Source organism: Styela clava, chromosome 14, assembly GCF_964204865.1.
Source record: "Styela clava chromosome 14, kaStyClav1.hap1.2, whole genome shotgun sequence".
NCBI classification, from domain to species: Eukaryota; Metazoa; Chordata; class Ascidiacea; order Stolidobranchia; family Styelidae; genus Styela; species Styela clava.
This window is the reverse complement of record NC_135263.1, coordinates 620,955-637,398: the sequence shown is the minus strand read 5'-3', so window position 1 is coordinate 637,398 and position 16,444 is coordinate 620,955. Positions and strand designations below refer to the sequence as shown.

The 16,444-nt window shown below is 37.8% G+C and overlaps 1 protein-coding gene across 1 annotated transcript; it reads right to left on the bottom strand.

Annotated features, from left to right (window-relative positions):
- Nucleotides 1-1,138: 1,138 nt before the first annotated feature.
- Nucleotides 1,139-14,778, bottom strand: LOC120340380 (apoptosis-inducing factor 1, mitochondrial-like). Its single transcript, XM_039408623.2, has 13 exons — nt 14,664-14,778; nt 13,839-13,972; nt 12,784-12,859; nt 12,018-12,127; nt 10,553-10,774; nt 9,788-9,937; nt 9,248-9,356; nt 8,220-8,416; nt 7,191-7,331; nt 6,143-6,285; nt 5,196-5,344; nt 4,086-4,234; nt 1,139-2,260 (listed from the first exon to the last, which is right to left on the bottom strand). The coding sequence occupies exons 1-13, from the start codon at nt 14,746-14,748 to the stop codon at nt 2,177-2,179; spliced, it is 1,749 nt and encodes a 582-aa protein (XP_039264557.2). The 5' UTR covers nt 14,749-14,778; the 3' UTR covers nt 1,139-2,176.
- Nucleotides 14,779-16,444: the final 1,666 nt, after the last annotated feature.

Here is a 16,444-nt window from a genome sequence, read left to right as displayed (position 1 = left end):
AAGAAATGAACTACAATTTCTTCAAGCAGTATTTATAGAATAAAATTTCCATACACTGCAATTCTAAGGGAGAGAAAGCCGATAAACGACTCTGTATTTCAGGTACCGCTGAGGGAAGTTCAACTTCAAATAGGTAACTGACCTGCAGTTCGACTATACAGCGGGGAAAACGTCCAGCGATCCTCATTGTCTAGAATCGAAAATAGCTCGACACAATTTCGTCCTCACATTCTCAGTCTATAATAGCTACATACGCATATATATGAAGAACCACAAGTTGCCACAGACTACTCTGAGCCATTTATAAAACGATCAGACTCTAGAGCGGACGAAAGCATCATCTCCAATTTGAGCGTTACTCTGTTTCAAAACTTTGATAACTAAAGCTTATTTATTTATGCTTTTTTAATCATCAGGTAAGATTTAAAAGTTGGTGCTCTTGAGTTTGTCAAGATTTCAGCTCCGATGAATTTAAAATTATGATTTTCACTCCAATATCAATATCCTCTACTATACAACGCAAGAATCCTACAAAACCGGTTTATTGTTTCGTATGTATGAAGTAACATTTAGAATTGCAATCAGTGCTAGTATTCAAAAAGTTCCCCCATTTTGTAAAAAGTCTGGAACATATATCTGGCTAACTAATCCTATACCAGACTGGACTAGTAACCGGATTAGAGTTCGTGGTTTGCCATGTGCTTAAGCCGTATTCCTCTCCCTCAAGATAGATATGTTAATCCTATCCTAAGTGTGTATGCCACATTAACACGATCCGCTTCACATACCAGTACAGCTTCCAAAGGGCTCCGCGAGCTATTCGTTTACTCAATAAAATACTGACTTGGTTAATTTTGTAAATGTCCAAAGAAGCAATAACACATTAATAAAATTTGACAACGGTAGCGTCGAAATGTGGCAACAAGGCGACAACTCAAATATTTTATGTTTATAAATTTATTGTGGGGTTCTGTAAGTAATATTATACTACGTCTTTCAGGCTACACAACACCAAAAGTTAGAGAACCTCTGATCTATTGCCTGAACAAAAACAGTTTTCCCAGATTATCAGGACATGCTAAGAATCTCATTGAATCGAAGAACTAAGACCACGGAAGCACAAAAAAATACCCCTCAATCGCCAAATTTCAATTTATTCCAGAATAGTAAGAGGAACAAAAACAGTGTTCCTGAAACATCAGGTCACATCACGAATTAACATTGCTTTTAAAGCAGCACACAATATTTAAGGGAACATTTTGCAAATTAAGTGTTCACAATCATAATTGAAACAGTTGGTTTTCATACAGAAATATATAGAGAGCATTTAGGAAGAATTCATACTTTCGTGGAAATATCTCGAGCGCAAATCTGGCCTGAAGCAGATTGCTTGTAGAAAATATGGTCTCCTGCTATGTTCTGGGTTACTTTTGATAACTTTTGGCAAACGCTTGTCACAATTGAAGTCGGAAATGAAGTGAATTGGCAAAAGATTGATAGCGGAAACATACATAGGCATTCAGGTTCATAATAATTTAAAAGTGTTTGAACGGATCATGGAAAATGTGATATTTTGGCTCGAGGGCAAGTCAAATTTCTTAGATATCAGGAAAGATATAAGACTTCCCCCAAATATCTATCTGAGTATAGAGATAGTCTAATACAATACATTGTTTTCAAAGAAATTTTACATCTAATGATCAGACAAAAACAGACTTCATTTAACTTCTGAATAATAAATAAAAAAGAAAATCAATCTTAACAATGTTTATTTTAACCGTATTGCTAAATTTATTTCCTCAAATTTTCAATGATTTCAGCATATTTTCCTGTGGAAAATAAACCAACTCGGAACATATTCGATAACTCGTATTTAAAAATATTATTTCAAGAAGTATTGAGAATATGGAAAATTTTTCCAAATCATTGAATGTATGTATATTGACTTTTATGTTTTTCCACGATCCTATTTAGAATCTATTTCGATATTCCATATTCAGAAATATTATTACAAAGTAGAGCAAATATTCAATTTCAGCCATTTCTGGTTCTTAAGAATTTAAGTCTTTGCTAATTTTGCTTATTCATTACCTAATTATAAAATAGCGTTTTTCTGAAACTCTGATTGCGTTTGAACATTATAGATAAACTATTTTGATTGGCTGACAGCAGAAGATTACTCTTCAAATTCTTCCCGATGTATTTTGAATAATTTTGCGAGTTCACTGTAGTCTTCATATTCCTGCTGGTCTCGAATTATCTGGAAAGAAGAATATTTTATCAGGAAAGGAATTTCAAAATTAAGCGCGAGGGCATGGCTTATCGTGCTGAACGATAGGAATACGCTCGCCACCACACCTCTGATTACAGTGTGTGGGTTCGATACCTTATCCCATATTCGACATGGACTGGTAACTGGAAGAGTTGTTCGCCATATGGTTTCACCGTTTTATCGTCTTTCTTCTCTTCGGGATAAATATTCAAATCCTATTCTGCTCTGGGAGAGGAAATGGTATATAATGCTGTAATCAAATAGCCTTCTCCGATAACCAGTCCAAGTTGGGTGTGAGAATAGCTAAACCGTTTCAGATGTATGGACTTGGTCAGGGCAAGGTGACATACACCACACTCACTCAGATGTGAAAGAGACTCCTTTTTGAGCATGAAAAGGTTCATATTATACGCTTAATCGAGTCACATAATCAAAAATCTAAAGCAATGTCTCCCCACGTTTTTAATACAATCCTCCCTTTGTCTATATTATACATGATGCACTACAATTTACCATTTTCAAAACTCCCCCTCAATACATTGTATAAGAACACAGGTCAGTGTTCTCCACAACTCATATGAAGGCCTTTGTATAGTTTGAATAGTTTATAATGTGCATCACAATAATAGTAAACAACCACAGTAAATCAGTGGTTCCCATACCGCGGGCCTAATACGGCCCTCATAATGATTTAATATGTTCTGCCGGACTTCCAGTGAAGTGACATGGTTTAACACTTGATGTTTTTATCTTTTTGCGCGCTAGATACCACCAATTGTTATGTCATTATCACAGTCAGCAGATGTATATTTGACTTTGTAACAACTCAATTGCACCGATATCTTATTTATATGTGCTGGTATCGGGCCCCTTGTGGGCGCTCTCTCCGGCCGCAAATATTCTTCTGCTTTCAAATTTTGGCCCCTGGTCAACCAAGTTTGGTCTATTATGCGTGCATCACAATAATAGCAAATAACTAGACCAGGGTGGTCCAAGCCCAGGTCCGCGGAATCTATTAGCCTAGGTCGGCAATGCCTGATACCTAAATATTGATGTTTATGGCCGGACAATATAATTCTTGCCGGGTGTTTTTTTGCAATCCACCTAAATTGTATTACAGAAAATGATGCCTATATGTCAGAAAATTTAGTAATTACAAGCATCCCCCCCTTCGGTTTCTCAAATTTGGTAAAATTCAGTAATCAATCTATCTGCAATTATTTGCAAGTTATTTTGTAAAATGAGTTCGAAACGAAAACTGACCAACTCAAACAGATTTTTGACTGGATATGGGAGGAAAAATACCCCAGTGCTTGCTTGATATGTCACCAAGTTGTGTCGGTGACAATCTAAAACGGCATTTCCGTCTTATGACACTCTCTCTGTTATGAAGAGTTTGAAATCTTACACTAAATGTAGCTATAGTAAGATTTTTACACGTTTTAGTGAGTTTTTTGGTGGATTTTGAATGTTTTAGATTGATAAATGACAAATAATGATCAATGTGTTTGGATAATAAAAGTGTTTGTTCAGTATTGCACTGTTTACCTATTCTTGGCACTATTATGGCCCGCGAACAATACAAAAAATAATAGTGTGGCCCTAGAGGCCGATAACCTTGGACCACCCTGAACTAGACAATAACAGACAGCACGAAGTATTTCCCGGGACATTGTCTATTCAATAGGTCAACCATGATTGCAAGTCTCCTATCTCGACATGCCTATGGTACAGCTTAGACAAAGACTTGCTTGGAACAAACATGCATTTTTTTTTTAAATTAGACTCAAGGAGGGGGAACTCCCCTATATACCTTTCTAGCAACTCCTGTTCTTCCAAATATATTCCACAATAAAACTCCGACAACTTTATTTTTTCTGAGATAAAATATGACGCCTTTCCCGAATTCTTCTTTCTCTTCAGAAGTTGGAATGGATTGCATTTGTTCAACATTTTCAGAATCTACAAAACAGAAAAAATGTTTGTAGAATAAAAAAATTTGACATATTCTCACACATTTCCTAAACATGGTTTTCTATATTAACCCACTGATACAGACAGTGACGTGACCAGCATTTTCAGAATGGGGTTCCTGAAATTAGTTAGTTAGGCCGTAGCAGCTAGCAGGTTATCAATATGTGTCTTCAAGAGTCTTCAGGGTTTTTTCAAGCTACGGCAAATTGCTATGAATGATAGAGAAAAATGGGACCTCCCGAAGTATGCGCACCAAGATGGCGCACAACCTGAAAATCAGGTTGTGTACCAGGTTAGGGTTCAGGTTATGCGACATCCTGGTGCGCATACTTCAGGAGTACCGAAAGATGATTATTTTTTACATTTCACAGAAAACTGCTTTTCACACTCCAAAGAGGGATCCAACACGCATACTCTCCCTGGGTATGCCCCAGGATACAACTAACAATTTTTCTAATCTTCCTGGTTTGGTGACATCCACTCAATGTATACTCAGGGCTGTTTGTCCAAAATGAATCAAATATCAATGTATTCGAATGCTTTTCAAGCTAATTATAGAATAATTCCTCATAATTGGCCGCTTTTCATTGTCAAAAAGGTGTTTCAATTGAAATGGCCATGTAAACACTTGTAAAAATAATAAAAATAAATACAACAGAAAGATTTGGAACAGTTTCAGGAGAAGCATTCTCTTTCCTCAGGCAGATAGTGGAAGTTAATGGTTTTGGGTATGAAAGAGGCTAAGTCAATTAAGAGTTTTAGTAATCCAGAATTATTTTTTTTACCTTCATCTAAGGCAGACAATCAAAATTCCAAAGTAACGCGATATAAAAAGTTATTTTCAGGCCACATAATCGGACACAACCACAGCCTGGAACCCAGAGAAAAAAATGTCATTTATCACGACTTTTCAGTGGTTTAAAGATCTCACAAAAATATTTTCAGTTACCTTGCTCAGATCGGATTCCCTCTCCACTGGCTTCTGCAGCGGCACGAGGAGTGTCTTCAGCTGTTGCCTTGGCAAACACTCCGACTGTTGGTAAAGCTGAATCAACAAGCCCGATGGCTTCGTAACCAACATCTGGCCCTAGATCTGACCTAAAAAATTGATAAAAGTTTGCTTAGATCAAGTGGTCGCCGAGCCACAATCTGGCCAACCAAGCCATTGAGTGTGGCTCTTTTCAACGCTCCTGATTTTCCCCATCAAGCATAAAATTCCAATCTAACAGTTTATGTTTAAAAAGGCCCTCACATTGATAAAAATACATAATTTTTGGTGCTCCCGAAGTATGCGAACCAAGATGGCGGACATCGGAACGTAACACGGGTAACAGGTTAGGGTTAGGTGATAATTTTTTTCCAATTTTCCTTATTTTAGTCCTATTATCAGTTCGAAGACTACCCAAGAGCCTCCCGTAGTATTTATACCTAAAAATATGGTCTAACCCTAACATAGTACACATATTACATTCCGATGTCCGCCATCTTGGTTCGCATACTTCGAGAGCCCCCAATTTTTTTTTGCTCTTGTCGCTGCGTTAAATCTTTCGCCATTTTGTCCGGTGCATTCATTACTGTAACGCTAAGCGATAGCCGCATTCTATTCTCTTGTCAGCTGACTAATGAACATTTGACCAGTCAATAGAGGTTGCTACAACTTCTGTCAAAGGTGATGTTAACAAAATCCCAAAACTTGGTCCCACTAAATTGTTGAATAAATAAATCGCCTTCCTACCTGTTATTATTTGTAGCTAATTATTATTTTTGAGGTGGGGTGTAACAAATTCTAAAAAAGAAGCGCTGCTTGAAAGGTTTGAGAAAAGTTTGAAAAAAAACATCATTGTCCTACAGACATAGCAACACACACTCGTACAGGATTGATAAAATGTTACCCACCAGAACATTGATTGATGCCAGTACGGCTTTCCAGCCCCCGTCATATTTTCCCCGGCCAATCTTCCGCTGACAACAGCATGATCGTGATGCTCGACTCTTCTACGGCCAAGCTTGATGTCGTAGAAACAGGAAGCGTCACCAGCCTGGAATAGAAGAGAGTTTGGCATTATTTCAAACCCGGGTGGTATTGCTCTAAGTCAGAGGTGTGCAACATTTTGGTCAGTGAGTCATATAACCAAATTCAGACGTCTGGATGAGCCAAACAAAAAAATTAGTTTTTCCGTTTACACAAGAAATAGAAATTCTCATAATTCTCAAAAAATCCTGGATTTTGGATTCTCAGATTTTCCAAATAGGAAGCCATATTTAATGGTCGTAATCAAAATTTTTGACAAACAATCGAAGAGCAATAAATTAACTCAAGGGACGAATATAATGCACATGGTTTGTTGACTGAAGCATTAAAAATATTATTTTTTGTCACAGCATGTAGCTATTATGTCCGCATTCTAAAGACTTCGTATTGTGTTTCTTAACAGTTATGCTCCACTATAATTCTTATCGATGGACATATTTTTAGCCACTCCTTTCATCTTTAAGCATTGAATATTTGAAGGCGCTTAATTCCTGAAAGAATAAGAAATAAACAGGAATATCGGTCGGAGACCGAAGACTTATCGATCGGGATTGCGGTTTCGATTCATGACTCTATAGTGACACCACGTGTCCCATCACTAATTAATTGATAACTCGCTAATTATACGACATAATTCATCCAAAATCAATAGGCTTCTGGTCCGAGATATGATGAATGCACATGCAAAATTTGAAGCAGATTCAACCTCGCTTTCGTGAGATATCGCATGCATCTAACAGACAGACAAACAGACAAATACCTATCAACATACTTACCGATCTAAAAATTGATAAGTAATGATTGGTCCATGGAAAAAGCGATTTGTTACAATCTCAAACAATAAAAAATATAGAAAGCTTCATGAGAGCAAACAGTTTGTACTAGTTATCACAAAACTAACCCTCTACTCACCACCCATATATTATTTCTTGCTTGTAGCTCAGCATTAACCCTGTACCCTCCATGCACTTCATCAACTTCAATTCCTGCAGATTCTGCAAGGCTCGTGTCGATATCAAGCCCAACTGCGACAACTACATGGTCAGTGGTGATCTGAGAGTTAAACAAATTGATATGATAGGGACGTGTTTAGTATTGACGGGTCAACTTTTTAAGATAAGGCTCATAAGTGGGCCTTATATCTCGGCCCCCAATCCCACCCCCCACCCCCCTATGCCCCAACTAAAATGATAAAAAGTAGTAATAAAACACGGACACACTAAAAGTTAATCTGAGTTTAAAATTATTACATTTATAACCTTCTTTGGGCACTTTTGCACAAAACATAAGTTTTCAACTGAAAGTGGATATAAAACTAATTTATAAGGGTAAACTGTCTTAATCATTCATAACGTGCGCTGTAGTTCCCGGTTTGTGATTATCCGCTAATCAAGAGAGCGATAAGTTCTTTTCTTTTTGAGTTAAGTGTGAATATGAGCAAATAATGAAATACCTCGACTAACTGACTAAAAAACGAAAAAATCTAATAGATCAAATTCACATACCAAAAGTTAATGTGATCAATGCTCTAAATTAGTTGAGCAGGATTTAAACTTGGATCCTAGAGGATATAGCAGTGATGGGCTCCTCCATTTGGACCAAGAGCCAAAAATTTTGCCTTCCTAGACTGGCACGCTATTTAAGCTTGACATAAAAAGTTACATTTTATTTATAGTGTTACAAAAGCAAACAATAAGCCTCAAAACTAGATTTAATCGCAATCTCAACAAATTCCTGAAGCTATTATTTAGCTAAGACATCAACATTTATTTGGTTGTGGCGGGCCAGATTGAATTAACCAACGAGTCAGATTTGGCCCACTGCCTTGGTTTGCCTGTGCCAAGGAGATGTGGTTGAAAGGGTGCTCCGAATGCCTCGCCCAATGTACATAGCCAGGAAATTCAAATTCAATCAAAAGAAGAATAGTGGACATCAACTGACCTCCTCCCCATTGCTCAAAGTCATTTTCACTTTAGCGCCATCTCGTGACACAGATTTGACAACGGAATCAGTGATGACTTCGACACCTTCCTTCTGAACTTTCTCTGTTGTCCATTTTGTTAAATACTCAGGAAACACTCTGCCCATGTTGCCAGATTCGGGAAAGATTTGACGAACTTTCAAACCGGACTTAGCACCTGTATGAATTACAAATTGGAGATATTCTTATATAATGATTTAGTCATATTTATTCCAAAAAGTTGAAAGCGGATAATACGGCTCAATCATAAGGCGATCCACGGTCTCTCGTTTGTTTACCAGCCCATGTCTGGTATAGGAATAGTTAAGCAATTGTTGATGGTTGAGGAAGCCATCGTAAAATGAAAAGCTAGGAAACAAACTGGTGCCACCCTATGGCGGCGAGGAGTCCAGCAATCATCTCACACATAATTACCTCAGATAGGATTCGAGCCTGCGAACCCATGTCAGAGTATGTAATCAGAGGTGTGATGGTGAGCGTATTCCTGTAGAAGAATAATGAAAATAGTCCTTGGAACACAAGGGACTTCATCTTCTGCGCATTGTTTTAACTGCAGCGCGTACAGTCGTGCACAAGTCGCGCCTCATTTAATCAAAAGTTTGGCCAAAACTAGGTGTATGAGCTATCCAATTATTATTGAATTGGGTATTTAAACTGTCGCAAACATAGAGTTTAAGAAACCCTGTTATAGACAGTTCTGTGGGGTCTCAGGAGCAACTTGCACCTGACTTTTGATTTTGAGTAGAATAAAATACCGACTCTTGTGCTCTAAACTATGAAGAAAACCAAATTTTGACGAAAACTATGAATGAGTATGCATAAATGTGGATTTACTAATAGTGAGAAGAGCGAAACCAGATAATATGTACTAAAATTATAAGCAGTTTCCGAAATATCCTATTGACATTTCGGATCATAGTTACAAACAGCAGCAGTCCTGTTGTTGAAACAGAATTAGTTTTTGAAAGAGGGGAAATCCCCGACCCACCTTTGTGTCCGAGAGCACATGCAAGTTCACTCCCCATGAATCCTCCCCCAATCACAGTTATCGATTCAATATTGTCCGTGATGGCGTCGAGCGAAACGAAATCAGAAGCCTGGAGGTAGAAAAAGGGTTAATGTTTTGTGTGAATGTTCAAAGATATATGGATTAACGTGGGTTAACGAGCTAGATATCTATTTTCGAAAGGATGGACTAGTTTCATTGCTTGATAAGGGATTTCACTTTTTTTTGCCTTTAATTATTTGAACATAATGAGATTTGGAATCTTCCAATCAAATAAACACTATAAATACCATGAAACGGGTGCAATGAGTACTAAAAGCCTCCGAAATGGGACACGAGTCAAAAAAGGTTGGGAACCACTGACCTAAACTATGCGTTGCGAGTCGATCAAAGTCACAGAATATCAGAGTTTCGACCACAGAATCGGATTTCAGTCAGATGATAATAGGTTTGAGACATTTCATTTGGATGACCTGAACATTTCTTTACTAGAATATATCTTGAATAAATTCACCCCCTCACCTTTCTAAACAGTGTAGTTTTATTCCCCAACTTTTTAAAAGCTGGTAAATTTTTTGGTTCACCCCCCGTTGCGATTAAACACTTCTCGTATTTGATCTCCGTTCCATCGTCCAGCGTCACCGAACTGTGTTTCGGACTTATTTTTGTCACCTGAAGAAAACGAGCCAATAGTTAGTACAACATTTTCGATTATAACATTTTATTATAAAAGAGTCAAATTTCATTCTATATTAAATCAATGAAGCACTACTTTGCAGCATATATACTGATATTGGATAGGGATATCAGAGTATCAGATAAGAATAGGAACACACCATAGAAATTTTTCTCAGCTTGAAATGCTTTTTAGACCTTCAAGACAAGACTATCGAAACCCACAATTTCGTCCTCCGGACAGATCTGCTAGCTGTTACGGTCCAGCTTGACAGCTAGAGATTCTAGACACACCCTTTGAAAATTCCTGGCTGCAACACGTAAGCAAGCCCAAATAAACAATGATTTCATTGGATTTCTATTTTTTAGTTTTTAGAATAGAATTCTATTCCTCAAATCAAGAATCTCCTTGGCTGAATATCAACTCATTTTATTCCACTTGTTTAAGACAGATCTGGGTAGTGGGTATCATATTCAATGAATTTAAAAAACTGTGGATAATGAGGTTACTGCATTTTCAGCAAAATAGCACAGAGTTGAATAAATGACAAAAATTTCTATTCTCTACCAACAAACACAAAACTCATATGACTAATTGAATAAATAGTGCACCTTCTTTCCTCTTAAAAGAGCAACACCACCGGAGGTCAGTGTTGGTAATTTCGAGGGCTTGACATAGAAGTCCTCCTCCTCATAGAATAGATTCCTCCATTTTCCGTTCCACTGTTTGAATTGCAATTCCTTCGCGGCCTCTTTATCATCGGAAAACCACAATTCTTTTGAAAGTGGTGGGCGCATGTAGGGTCGCATCTCTTCCTCCGTTATTATGAGAATCTGAGTAAAATTGTAGAAAACAGTGTTTTTCAAACATTTTTCATGACTTTACTCCTATCATGGCAGGAAGAGAACATAAATTGAACAAGATACAAAATTTGACCAGAAAGCTGTTTTGTCGAAGATAAATAAAGCACAACCGGTGTTAGCAAAACGATATAATTTGCCAACGTTTCAAATTTCTATTTAGAACACTTCATCAGGTCCTAATGACGGCTACGTTCTGATAAGAAATTTGAAACGCCTGCAAATTCATCGTTTTGCTAACACCGGTTGCGCTTTATTTATCTTCGACATGAATATACCTGATGGCTATCATGCGCTAAGAAAACCGTTTTGTTATAAACAAGCCTTTGCTCGAGCTGCCAGGGATAGACAGGAAGCTATCACCTTTAATTAAGTCCATAATCATTCGGGTCTGGCATTGCCTTTCCAATTTTATTAGGCTGTGAGTGAAGCCTGCAGTGCAAACTTAATTACATCTGGGCCATGTTAGTGTGATGTAAAAAGTTACATTTTGTGAACAGAATGTGTAAGCTATGAACAAAGAAGAACATTAAAAGAGTGTTATAGGGGCTTTAACAAAACTTTGTCAGCACTAAATTGAAACTTAAGGATGCGCATAGCCGCACACGACAACTAGGTAGTGCATGCAAGACTTGTTGAAAGCAGAAATTCATGGCAGCATCAGGCGGGCCAGCCACCTAACAGGCCGCATTTGATCCAAAGACCGTAGTTTTCATATGCCAGCTCTAACCACTAATCCATCGCTCTTTGCACACCCAGTCGAGAGTACTTTGCGGCCCACAAGTTCAAATCCTGAAGAAGTTTCCGGCACCGCTATAACCCTATATAATTTTGTCAGTGATTGCGTGTGACTTTGCTTTGTGTATATGACAATGACAACACCCACTACTATAGATCCCAGAACAGTAGCAAGAGTATCTGCTTTTTTTGAGTCAGAACAAACATCATTGAACAGGTACTCCCGTAGCCGTAGAATGCGAACCAAGATGGCGGACACCGGAACGTAGTATGTGGTCCAGGTAAGGGTATTGCCTAAACCTAAATGTTATTCTAATTTTCTATATCTTAGTTCTATTAATACGAGTTCAGGGACTTGCCAAGTGACTCCCGTAGTATGCGTACCTGGAATTATGGCCTAACTCTAACATGGTACACGTACTACGTTCCGATGTCTGCCATCTTGGTTCGCATACAACAGGAGTACCATTGTACATACCTTTGCAGTTGGATCTCTCTTCTTAATCGCCCTCATGGCTGAGTGTGATGCTGTTCCTCCTCCGATTAATAAATATTGTGTTGATTCTGGAATCTCTGGAAGAACAGGCTCTGGATAAAAGTTAGGATATTATTTTCAAAATTTCAAACGACCCAGTTTTGGGTCGCGACTTATAAGTTGCAAAACACTGATAATCCAGGGGCGTTTGATCTAGGAAAATAGAGAATTAGAAGGATGTTATGAGCCTGAGTTTGGCATATATCAATCCAGGACATAGAAGTCGGGGAAAAATTTACAGTAGAATCCCAACGTTGAACGGTCAACGTTGAAATAACTCTGCGTTGGAATTGGACACCTGACTGTGTAGCCGTACCATGAAGTTTAATATTATCCTGGATACAGCAATAAGGAGTTTATTATGCACTCCAGGGTCAGCCTATTCAATTTGGTATAAATCAGAGCCTCTCAAACTGGGGGTCGCGCAATCAATTTTAGGGATCGCAAAAAGTTTACCAATTTCACATAGAGTCAATATCTATTTTAATTTTGATTCGAAACACAATTATTAAAAATAGTGCAAAACATAATTATCACGATTTCGGGAGAATACATAGGATCGGAGAAGAGGCACGCAGCCTACACAACAATGCCAACGTAACAGAGTAGGCAGAATATTTTAATATATTAGAAGGGGTCACGAGCTTGAAAATTTGCGAAGCCCTGATCTAAATAACTTAATTATATTTTGGTATATCTGGGAATTCACCTTCTTCAGTTTGGGCTTCTTCATCATCTTCTTGTTTTTCTGCAGCTTTAGCTTCACTGGAACATTGGAAAGCAGCCTGTAATGTAAAGTATGCTATCTGTTACCAGCATAAGATAATTCTCTATTTTAATTACATTCCAAAACAGTGGTTTCCAAAGTTGAATGATCGGGGCCGAAATTAGAAGCGAAAGGATATTCGCGGCCCGCAGAGGTTCTGGTATATATAATTTAGATATCGGTAAAATCGAATTGTTACAAATATACATGTAATTAAACTGTGATAATGACATAACAATTTGTGGTATTACGAAAACAAAAAGGAAAAAACAAGTGTTAAACCATTTCACTTAAATTCGTCAGACCGTAATGAATCGTTACGCGGGCCATGATTGGCCCATGGGCTGCGGTTTGGGAACCTCTGTTATAAAAGGGCATGTTTGAATTTATAATATATCGAATATATTCTGAATTGGTTCACGTAATCACGTTTAACAGAAACATATAAAATGGGCAGTGATTTGACTGCTCCGCTGTTTTTAATTTTCAGAACAAAGTAAATAGAGGCTCTCAATAATAGCGCGAGATTTCAAAAGCTCAAAAAGGCAATTCAATTCTCAAATGAAGTTATTCCAAAATCAAAATGTAGAATTATGAATACCGAATATAAATAATCTCGAATAGAAATTGGAATGATTCAGGTAACTCTGAACCAGTGGTTCCCAAACCACGGCCAGTGGGTCAATTACGTCTCGTGGTAGATCCAATATGGCCCGTCGAACTTAAGTTAAACACTTCATATGTTTTTTACATTTTGGTGTTTTAGATACCGGCAACCGTTAGATCATTATCCCAGTTTAAGCGCCTTGTTCCCCTTGCAGGCGCTTCCCTCTCCTGGCACGCTAAGATCCTTCTGCTTCTAATTCAGACCCCCGGCCTAGCGACTTCGAGAACCATTGTTCCAATTTCTATTAGCTCTTTACACAGAGCCTTGTTCAGAGTAATCCTATGCACTTTGTGCTCATGACCTAGTTTTTAATCTATAAAAATCCACTTACAGCTCCAAAAAATATCATTCCAGTCCCGATACATAGTAGCGAGCCGATATGAGCCGGAAGATCTAATGAACGATGGGAGTAAAGCTGTAGACGATTTGCCGGCTCTTTCCGAGTGAATCTGTATGTTCTGGAAACTGAAAAAATGAAATAGTCTTTAAGACAGTGTTCCCAACTGTGTAGAAATCAGTGTTTCAATAATGGGGGAGGGGAATGAGGGTTGAAACCTCACCTCTTGAATGTAAAAAAAGGCATTTTTCTGTATCTTACATAACAATTTTTCATAGTTTGAAACGCTTTTCAGACCCTCAAGAGAGTTGGGCCTGCTGGCTGTTACAATCTATTTCAGAACCCTGCTTTGAAAATTCCTGGGCCCTCTGTTTCCCCATCAGTGGTCTCATTTTTCTGGTCTAAAATAATACGAGACACAAGAATCATGCGCAGTGGGGCGTTCCCAACCATGCATCGCGAGAAAACTTTTGAATGTGTCCCAGCCTGCCAGGGCTTGGACCTAAAAAATGATCAAATCTGGTAAAATCAACAAATTATGCATTTATAAAATATGGATATTTGTGCAAAGGATTTAATGACCAAATCAATTGGAATTACTGCTAAAATTAATTTGCAAATATGACAAAATGTGCGAAATCTACAATCATACATAAATAATATAAATTTTATGAACAACCATTTGCTTTCACCCTGGAGTTGTTTTGAAATGGCTTGGACTTGACGCAGCATAAAAATATTCTCAATGTCTGCTTCAGCTATGCTTAAATTGTGACACCTAATCCCAAAACACTTTAAAACCAAAAACGAACTACTTACATATATTTTGTGATGTTTCCTCATTTTTCTTTAAATTTCTGACGAAAATTCGTGCTTGATTGCACGTCCTACCACATCTATACATGATTGGAAGTTAATTGTCTGCAAAAAATATTTTAAATGCAAAGTTAGATCAAAGTTAGGTTTGAGTCATTTTATTTAGGCGACTCGAGTCACTTCGGCAAAGTTCAATAAATTAACGGCCTTTTTTGTTGGATTTTGAAAGATTAGTACAATATTGCAAAATCCAATATTATTCAATAAGTAAAAGTAATGACAGAATGACAGTAAAGTACGGTGCATATTGCAGTTTCAGTCTAATTCAGTGATTACAGAATTAGAATTAGGTATATTACAAGAATTCTACATTTTTTACTGCCTGTGGTGACATTCAGATATGACTATACCGTACCGGTATAATTTCATTCTCTGCCACTGGCGGCATGATAGCGCTATGAATGTTCCAAGACCATGCATCTACTGTACTAATAACTGGAACTAATATGTACCGGTAGTAGTAGTATTTTATTTCGTCAACAATGTCGAATAGTTTACATGCAACATGGTCACCCATTGCAGTATTGCCATACAGCCGTAGCATAGGCCACCAGGCAACATCAACACGTACTCTGCTAATCTGGCAAGAGATTCGTAATATGAGCACACCGTCCTATCGTCTTTCCTCTCTACGAGGATAAATAAAATAAAAATCCTATCTTATTGATGCAAATTTGATTTCGTAATCTCGCATTAGAAACACCGCAGCGCACATTTGGCAACTTTCATTTGACCCCTGAGATGTGTCGGAAGCGTGGGGGTCAAAGTGAGTCGTGTTGCGTAATGAAATAAATCGATAATTTTCAGATCTTCCGACAGTTTCTAAGCCTTCTCATTTGTTTAAATGCATTTTGAATAATATTTTATAGATTTTTACATCGATTTTTCAACGGATAATGACAGATTAGTCGAATAATATGACGTAATATGTCCGTGGCCGAACGACGAGTGCAGGGAGTCCATATTACATCATACGACTTTAGTGGATTTGAATTGTGGACGGTATTTACAACATATATGTATTTTCAAACAATTGAAGTTGTTGTACAATTGTTGTTTATTTTGAGTGAAAGAAAAGCCCATAAAGCGACTCAATCGAATGGCGAAACGCGGCCCTCACAAGTTAATGTTTTGACAACACATAATTGGTTAGCAAATCCCATACCCGACATGGACTGGTAAACGGACGAGAGGCCGTGGTTAGCAATATGATTAAGCCGACCCATCGGCTTTCCTCTCGCCAGGATAACTATGTAAATTCTATCTTAACATAGTGAACAACAGAAAGCATGATAAAATAAGCAAATAATCGGTTTTGCGGCTCGGATTGGTGTCATACGCACCGATTGCTCACCATTGAGAGCGAGATTAATTATAGGACTCTAAATTCCGCAATGGAAAACTGTCACCTGTGGTCCAGTAAATTTAAAAGATCTAATTACCCATTTCTAGTTGAAGTCATTGTATAAGCTTGACCAGATCTGGATAATGAGTGGAAGGCATTCGCAAAAGTGTGTCCGTGAAATACAGGTCACAACTGCGTCGCTATAACATGGAAATAATTGTGTTGTGATAGTAGGAATTACATTACCCTAAAACAAGGTTTCCCAAACTGGTGTCCGTGGACCCCTGGGGATCCGTGATGACTGCACAGGGGGCCCGCAACGATTTAAAAAGATACGGATCGAACTTTAATGATTGATTTCAATCAAAATGTCATTGTA

Excerpts from the sequence above, each read along its gene's own strand:
- LOC120340380 (XM_039408623.2), bottom strand. The coding sequence starts at position 14,748 with ATGTATAGATGTGGTAGGACGTGCAATCAAGCACGAATTTTCGTCAGA. Across the intron at positions 12,860-13,838 it reads GAATGATATTTTTTGGAGCT|GCTGCTTTCCAATGTTCCAG; the intron begins GTAAGTGGATTT and ends TTTACATTACAG. Across the intron at positions 10,775-12,017 it reads AGAGAGATCCAACTGCAAAG|ATTCTCATAATAACGGAGGA; the intron begins GTATGTACAATG and ends AATTTTACTCAG.